This window comes from Eurytemora carolleeae, unplaced genomic scaffold (genome assembly GCF_000591075.1).
Source record: "Eurytemora carolleeae unplaced genomic scaffold, Eaff_2.0 scaffold738, whole genome shotgun sequence".
NCBI classification, from domain to species: domain Eukaryota; kingdom Metazoa; phylum Arthropoda; class Copepoda; order Calanoida; family Temoridae; genus Eurytemora; species Eurytemora carolleeae.
In genome coordinates, this window is record NW_019396858.1 from 134,900 (window position 1) to 144,429 (window position 9,530).

General features: G+C 30.7%; 1 protein-coding gene across 2 annotated transcripts in view; it reads left to right on the forward strand.

Moving 5' to 3' along the window:
* The window catches only part of LOC111709459 (neurexin-4), a 38,736-nt gene extending 36,103 nt beyond the window's left edge, over positions 1-2,633 (forward strand). For both annotated transcript variants that reach the window (XM_023483120.1, XM_023483121.1), the window contains exons 31-33: positions 787-869; positions 1,617-1,722; positions 2,080-2,633. In XM_023483120.1, coding sequence (XP_023338888.1) covers positions 787-869; positions 1,617-1,722; positions 2,080-2,109 — 219 coding nt within the window. In that variant the 3' untranslated portion in view covers positions 2,110-2,633. The remainder of the gene's footprint in view (positions 1-786; positions 870-1,616; positions 1,723-2,079) is intronic.
* Positions 2,634-9,530: the final 6,897 nt, after the last annotated feature.

Consider the following 9,530-nt stretch of genomic DNA (forward strand, 5'->3'; position numbering starts at 1 on the left):
CATCCCTTCAGTCATCCTTTGTACTCATCCTTTCGCATAATCATCCTTAATTTCATTCGGCTGTTGATTCATTCATTTATTATTTTTTTTAGTTGTTAATTCACTATTTTGTATTGATCTATTTATTGATTCATCTGTCAAGTAATGATTTTCTTATTCAATATTATTCCATGATTCAGTATTTTATATCTTATTGACATATTACTCTATTCTACTCCTCTTGTCATTAGAAAACCAAATCTAGAAAATCAGTTTAAAAAGCTAGCTTTCCATTCAACTCTTTATAGACATCACAAATCTAAATATTTGTTGATGGTTCTAGACATCACAAATCTAAACATTTGTTGATGGTTTCTAGACATCACAAATCTAAACATTTGTTGATGGTTTATAGACATCACAAATCTAAACATTTGTTGATGGTTTCTAGGCATCACAAATCTAAATATTTGTTGATGGTTTCTAGACATCACAAATATAAACATTTGTTGATGGTTTCTAGACATCACAAATCTAAATATTTGTTGATGGTTTATAGACATCACAAATCTAAACATTTGTTGATGGTTTATAGACATCACAAATCATTTGTTGATGGTTTATAGACAACACAAATCTAAACATTTGTTGATGGTTTATATACATCACAAATCTAAACATTTGTTGATGGTTTCTAGACATCACAAATCTAAATATTTGTTGATGGTTTATAGACATCACAAATCTAAAAGTACCATAGAATTGCTTTAAAAAGTTCAAATAACGCCTTACACGGAATTTTTCTAGGTTGTTGCTAACTCTCTTGTTCTTGGGTTGGGAGTCTCTCTCCTTGTTGTACTGATCTCCTTGGTTCTACTTACCTCTATCAGGTTTAATATCATTGCGATCATTTTGTACTGATCTCCTTGGTTCTACTTGCCTCTATCAGGTTTAATATCATTGTGATCATTTTCACAGTTTTGAAAAGTTTTAATTTTTGATAATCAGCATCCTGTTGTATTTTATCATCTTTATGTTTAAAAGACGAAACCTAAGATTTAACCAGCTGATTTTGAGTAGGAAATAGATTATATGGTACAAGCGTTTTTTAAACTGCTTACTATTCGTGTGAATTTTTCTAGCTTATTTTTAAGCTACTTAATTTACAAAATCCACATTCAGTTAGGTTTAGTTATTCAGGAATTGTTTCAAGGTAAATAAACGGATGCTAGGTACTTTCCAACAGGATTTTCCCAAGCGGTAACATTTGAGAATATACCCTTGCGGCTAGGATGGGATAATTGTGTAATTTCCCATCCTAGCCGCAGCGCTCGGCCCTCATTGCAGCCTGCGGCGCCTCAGATTGCCTAACCTAATCTCTTGTGAAGTTGCCGCTTGGGAAATTGCACTTTTGAGAAGTTGCCATTTGGGAAATTGTCACTTGGGTATAGTCGCCCTTGGGAAAATGCGAACACCAATAAACGGTGAATAAACCATCTAGGAAAGCTCCAACATTAGTTTAAAGTTTTGTTTTTGAAAAACTGGTTGCCTACAGTCCTACAACGTAACAAACGTAATATGTACACAAACCCTAAACCTAGCCTACGTTTACTAAATGGACTTGATGTGTTATCCAGGTGTATGCGGAGACATAAGGGCGGATACTATACCAGGGAGGATGAAGGAGAACTCGGAGCAAAGGATCCTGATACTGCAGTTCTCAGGGGGGTTACAGGATGCAAGGTATAAATTACAAGAATTCAAGCAGTATTCAAGATATTTACACACGGAGATCTTTGTACTTGATAAACAGTCTAATGTTTAAAGTGTACCGTTGTTAATCGGGCTTTACCCTCTTTGCTTGGAGATTGGAGGGTTACTTGAAATTATACAAACAGTCCCTTTAATTATTTTTAAGTACTGTAGGGATAACTTATTATAAGAATTCTAGTAATCATGTTTTTTGTGATAATATCTGCAATCAAGGAAACAATTTCAAATTTTGTAAAAGAGTAAGAATCAGATTTTCAAGGAGAATTTGAAAGATTTTGAATGATTTTAATATATATTGATCTACCTAATAATTATATTTGTGTTTAGGTTGAGCGAAGAAGAGAATGGATACTCTAGACTAAAATAAATAGACTGTTCACTGTTTACAGCTTGATAATCTGCTTACAATTGTGAATGAAGATAAAGTGTTAGTTTCAGAGTTTGTCGAAATATTTGAAAAATCACTTGTATTCATTAAATATGCATTCAAGCAAGATGAATTCCTGCTGTAACACACAAAACATAAATTATATTTCTCATTTCTTTTCATCAAAAAGTTTATTAAGATGTATCTTAATAAGGTAAATATATTATTTCATGATCTCAAAATTACCGGTATGTTGTCAAATACAAGGTTGTAACCTAAACAATAAAAATATAGAAAACATTATGCAAAAGGAAAAAAATCCGAGAACGTTTTTAATTTTTAAACGAAATCAATTATTTGAAAAAAAATGAAAAAGTAATCATGCACTGTGTGTAAGTCTATATCTAGAAAATAATATTTTAACTCAGATCATAAATATTAATTGTCAGTATTTAAACCCTTTACAAGTACCAATATAAAGTATGTAAAAGATATGAGTTGTTTGTGAAATATATTGATATCAAATTATTATAAAATTATGAATTTATTAAACCAAAAGTAATTAACTTTTTTAAAATTGAAATCAGTTGATTTCAAACTATGAATTCTGTGAAATCAAATATTCTGATTTTTAAATATCAAATGTTAAAACCATCATGTTGCAAAGATATAGGGATGCGAAAATATGAGTTTGTGTCGAGAAGGAGTCAATTAAAATTGCATAGTCATCAAGAAACTTCCCTTTATCAAATTTGTCTTGTTTCAATAAATTTAAGAAGCAAGTTTAAAGTTTTATTACGTCATATTTTTGATGCATCATTTGTTCAGAATTCTTGAAAATACAAAATTCAATTATGTCTTTTGCAAGAGTATCACTTGAATTTACACTTCAATATTCTTTTTGTATCATATTTTCTTATTATTTCAAGCTTCTGCCTGAAATAAATTTAAAATCAAAATTCTGAGAATATTTTCTTATCAAAACACTTTAAACTTGTGTAAGATCAATATGAATATAGCAGGGTAAGGTGTCTCAAGGGAAGGGAAGAGGGGTTTGAAATCCCTCTATTCCCCCCCTCTTCGATACACTTTTAAACTAACATTTATAAAATTATTATTATTTCTTCAAATTTTCGTACATTGAATTTACGTGTTATTTTTTCTTATCCGTATTTTGGATTTACGTGTTTTCTTTTCCGTATTTTGGATTTACGTGTTTTCTTTTCCGTATTTTGGGTTTACGTGTTTTCTTTTCTGTATCTTGAATTTACGTGTTTTCTTTTCTGTATCTTGAATTTACGTGTTTTCTTTTCCGTATCTTGGATTTACTTGTTTTTTTTTCCATATCTTGAATTTAAGTGTAATCATTTCCGTATTTTGAATTTTAAATAGTTTTTGCTCTGAAGGAATCATCATCAGAATCTAACTAATAACTCATCATACCCTAATATTCCCATCTCTATATCTTTGCAATCTGAGAGAGGGAACATTCCAAATTGCAAACTCACCATTTGATCTAAACGAATTCATAGTTAGAAAAATAAAAGGTCCATGCACGACATCAGGTAGAAAAAAGCGGATTCGAAACTTTTAATTTCTCCTGAAATAATTTTCCTTTTTATTACTTATCATTTCTTTGATTCTATATTTTTTCTTAACAATTATTCCTAATTTATTTTCTACTTCATTTTATATTTTCCCTATTTTCGATTTTCGTTGACACACAATTCAGTCCTAAGCAATAAATCATTATTCTCATAATCCTTTTGTGCCAAATTTCTTGGTTATGCCAGTGTATAGTTTAACATTCTTGTACTCCTACAGGGAAAAACTTCATCTGTACAGGGGTAACCAATTTAATTTTGACAATAATTATTAATAATACTCTTTAACAGGGTTGTCAATCGTTTAAATAAACAAACGAAAAAATGTTCGTTTTTTGTTTAGTTTTTGATTTTTTTAACGGACCTTCCTTTTCAAATACAAAGGCTAAATCTAACGAACTTCTGGTTTTGATCTGTTTAAAAACAAATTTTTTTAAGGTGAGGAACATTTCGAAAAAAAATATATCTTGGTAATTAACGAACGTATGTCGTTAGCGGTCGTCTACACCCAAAAACGACTTACGAAACGAAAACTACTATACTTTAATTTCTTTACTTTAAAAACTATTTATTTTTCTTAAAACAATCGTTTCCATTTCGTTTTTCGTGCGTCGTTACAAAAACAATTAATTAGAAATAAAGAAAAAAAGATTGGTTTAAATATTGATAATTATAAAATCTAGAAATAATTTTAAAAATGTCATTTATAACTTTTATTTGCGAAAGGCGCGAAATGAATGAAATTGGGTAAATATAAAATACTGAAAATAAAATAAATCTTGGATAATTCTTATACCTAAATATCTACATATAATTTATCCATATACCCAGTGTAATCTTATTAGTGTCTTCTTTCAAGAGGAAGGAAACGGACCATTATCGAATTCCCCATTAATAGAAGGAAAAGTACCGTTGGATAGATTTCTCTTAGATAAATTGACGGTAGTTAAGGTAGTAATATTTCATATTTTCAAAATAAAGATTTGAATTGATTAATATATAATTTTTAATAAGTAAATGGTAGAAAGGGTATTGTGAATTTTAATAAAAATCTGAGAACTTTACATCAAATTTTAAAAAACTAATTAGTAGTGAGGGTAATTGGATCTTAGAAAAAATCAAATTTAATGAAGATTTTTTCTCTCCAGAGTTTAAAAAGAATAAGGTAGTGGGGGTAGTCGGAAATTGGAGCAAATAAATTGAATAAATGTTGATATTTGAATTTTAAAAAGAATAAGGTAGTGGGGGTAGTCGGAAGTTGAAGCAAAATAAATTGAATAAATGTTGATATTTGAATTTTAAAAATGTGTGGGAAAAGTTTAAAAACATATTAGATTTTAATGTGGAATTTACTTTATGTCAACGTATAATGGAAGGAGTATAATTAAAGATTGTAAACTACTTTGAAGTGTTAGTTTTTTTTCTCGTTCGAATAGCAAAAAAAATCAATGTACGATCATGTTTGTTCACAAATTTGCATTCGTTAACGAACGAAAACGATACTCAACAATCTTACATCAAATACCCTAGTTTTCTATCCATTTTTCAATCTATTGAGCTTTCTACCCAATAATCTGGATCAGATTTGGATAAAAAGGTTGATATATCTATCTATCTAACTATCTATGAATTAGTCTCTTTGTTAGTTTTTATATTGTATAAGTGTAGCATCAACTCTTTGTTAAAGTGACAGAAGTTATTGATGGTTTATGCTTATACCAGTAATTGGTTTATTATACAGGGGAGGGGGGAGGAAGGGGAGGAAGGGGAGGAAAGGGAGGAGGGGAGGGGAGGGGATGATGATAGGGGAGAGGAAGGAGGGGTTTAGAAAGCAGTGGGTGGTGACATAATCAGTGGTTGATGAATGAGAATGAGGAAGAGAGGATTACATAATGTTTATATCGAGTTTAAAGAAGTAGTTGAACACCTCCTCGCTATTCATTAAATCTGGGCCTCTTAGAACTTTTAGAACTTTTAAACAAGACCTAGGCTGAATCAAAAAGCCAAAACACTTATCCCCCATCCCGTAAAACTGACTGAAGGCTAACAACTAGTGTATACGGAAAGATTAAGCATAAACGCACTTGAATTGTTTAATGAAAACCCGAAAAAAATTCTATTTAATATTGCAACTCAATTTGCGTCTCAATCTGTAATTTACTATTCACAATGGTCAATTTGGCCTGAAACCATCATTACGAAAAAAATCATTATTTTTTCTGAGTGTCATAGCACACACTACCTCTGTAAATAATAAAAAATTCTCCTTAGTTTCAGCTGGTATATACTATTTTCACTCTGTCCCCCTCCCTTCCTCACAGCTCCTCTTTTGGTACAAATTTCCCATAAAAACTATTTGTCTGTAGTCCCCGCCTTCTGTACTAAATATTATATTTATTACCCCCCTTTTCTTTTCCGTATTTTGGATTTACGTGTTTTCTTTTCCGTATTTTGGATTTACGTGTTTTCTTTTCCGTATTTTGGGTTTACGTGTTTTCTTTTCTGTATCACATATTTGCAATTACAGGGTGTTTTTAATTTTATTCATTCAGACACTTTTATAATACTGCACTACTGCAGTAAAAACAAGAAATTCTTATTATTTTATTTGCATTATTTGAAAACATATTTGTTGTCGGATAGAAACAAGATTCTCAAGTTGAACAGATAAACAACAGTATAACCCTCAAATCAAAACCGATAATTAAGAAAACTTTATTTCCTGAAAAAAAATATATAAATAATAACATATAAAATTGTTAAAATGAATGTTTATAATGAAAAGATTCTTACAATCTATTTTGTGATATCAAAGGGTTAAGTCGTTGGACAGTTCTAATACGTTTTTTTAACTTCTGAAAAGAATGACAGTTGATTATTAACGAAAGTCACTAATTCTAAACTAAAGGACCAGGAGCTTAAAATTATTTGGTTTGGATTTTAGTGTCTCCGAGAGGGGGTTCTAAGTTAAAGACGACTTTACACGTATCATAGTTAATGGTTGACAATATTGTGGAAGGTTTTTGATACAAAAAGAATAGGATGGTTATTACAAACGATGTTCAAAAATGTCCACTCTCATTCTTCAAACAAAGAATCGCTCTTTTTATAAAGTTTTGAGGTGCTAAATTAGGAAAAAGTGTCGTAATTATACATTATTACATCGTTTTATATGTCTCAAATGAATCCTAACAAATTTCTCCACAATACTACATTCTCAGTTCAACTACCATACATTGCCGGTCACTCCCTTAAAAAATGATAAATAATATATTTTGGGAATTGATGATTTTTTTACAGAAATAAATGTTAGTATTTTTATCATCATTATTTAGATTATTGGTTTGATTATTACCAATTTCCTTTCATTGTAATATATAAATATATAAATATATTCATGCTATTCATTTTTTTGTGTAAATAAATATTCTTTTCCGTTTATAGCATGGCACTAATACTTAGTCACAATGACCTTGGCAGGCTTTATTTGCTGGTAGACTCTACACCTGGTAGTCCAGACTGGACTGTACAATTGTGCCGGCTCGGATTATGCAACTTTTAAAGGTATTGAGAGGTCTTTTAAAGGTCAAATAAATAAAGGTTTTATGTTTTTCGATTCACGTGCTGACAATAAATTTGAAGTTATAAAAATAGTCCTTGGTATTTGTATAATTTGTATTTATATTAAATTAGGGAACAAATAAAATACAAAAATAAAATTCACCACCGAAAAAATGTAAAAAAAAACTGAAAAATATAAATTTTTCCGATTACTCCTTCAAACTAAAGATAGAAACAAACGCTTTGAAGTTAAAATCTGTATTTTCTAACTGTGGAAAAAGTGTGAAAAAGGTCATCAGGCGAGGAAATCCAATATACTATATTTTGTACAGAGGTTATATTAAATATTTTGACGCAATATATATTATTCTTGTTCATACTCCAATTGGTAAATATTATATATATTCATAAGCATATACAAAATATAGAATATAAATAAGATAAGATAAGGAAATTGTTACCCAAAAAAGGTTAACTTATCAGAGGCCGAAAGGGTAAATGGGGGGGGAAGGGGGCAGGGAGGGGTAATAATGAGCATAGGCGGCCCCCATTTAGCACTTATTACTTTTGTTTTAGCTATATCTTAGTTTTTTTTTACAAAATTATTTATACGTACGATTTGTCACTCCTTGTTAGATGTATTTTAGCTGACAGATCAATACTTGGAGCTTGTTATTTTCGCAAGTTAGTTCCAAATCCCCAAACTCCCACCAAAAAAAAAGTAAAAAATACTTATGGTTAAAATTTGAATAATATGAGATGCATTACATGTTAATTATCCGCTTCTTAAACCTAGCGTTTTCTCTTTTATTTGGATCCTGCCGTTTTTAAAAAAATAATTTTGCAACATCAGGATTTCAGGATATCTCAAAACTTACCAGTTGACCGTGCGACAAAACTATACAACTACCACCCCACTTCTCTCCTCTCCTCTCTCTCCTCCTTTTTTTCAGGGTTAAACCATGTTATTTCAAAGTATAATCTGCTCCCAGCTGTTGGATCCGTGTCTACATATAACTATGAATAATTGCCAGAGGATGAAAACAGAAAATAATGTTTTATTATGATTAATTTCATTTCTATTCATTCACAATACAAATACTTTTAGAGGATACAATATGTTTAGAAACTATGAATATTATACATTAACTCGGAAACCCGGCTTTGCCAGGAAATCTGAGCCATTTTTAAACCAAGCTAAGAATATTTTGTTGTTCTAACGAGTTCCACTATAAAAAATATTGAGGCAAATAGGTTAAGGGGTCCGTCAGTTATGATCAGACATACATTTATGTTTTATTGTCTGTCTGTCTATTGTGGGAAAGAAGGACAGCCGCAACAATTTCTCGTCAGAGCCACATTCTCCTCATTTTCTCGTCCGAGCCACCTCGGAACCCTCGTCCTTTGATTGTTATTAGTTTTGAAGTCTCCGAATCTCGAAGATTAAACTATTTTTTAAAAATTTGGCAACGTTAGTTCATAAAATATGGATAGTATTGCAATGATTGCATTATATATTGGAACCTTCAAACCCATGCCTATCATTTTCTCCTTGGAACCACCCGGAAAAGATCTATGGTTTTCACTAAAATTAACAAAAAAGATTCTCAAAAAATTGTTTTATCTGGGAGGATTAGACAATTTATGAAAGTAATAATGTAAGGACGAGAATTTCGAAATGGCTCGGACGAAAAATTGTTGTGGTTGGCCTCCCTCCCCTCGTCTATGGGGTATAGGAAAACGGCTGAACAAAATCGGTCTTATTTGAGTGGGGAACCTGACATAGCACTGAGACAAGGATTATTTATAGATCTCAAAATTTGGTCTTAAAACCTTATATTTTACATTTGACTACATTTACAATTCAAAATCGGAATTCTACCAGATAAAATTGTCCAAGTTTGAGAGCTGAAAGGGAATTTACACCATCAGGTTTCAAAGATGAAAAGATTGGAAAATCCAATTTTTTAACTGTTCAAAGTTGATCAAACAAAACATGAAAGCGCTATTCATCATTTCACTATTTTCATTTTGGTAAAATGGTAAAGTTCATATTCATATTTTTAGCAGTACTATTATATTTCATAGTTGACATATTTCTAACTTTATTTTTCTAAATATTTTATTTTTTTTTCACTCAGTAGTTCTTGTATCCCCGCCAAAGAGAATCCATGTCGTTCTCAAATTTATCGGGAACTGGTACAATACTCTCTTTTATATCCCTATTCCCCCCTCCCCCAACAATA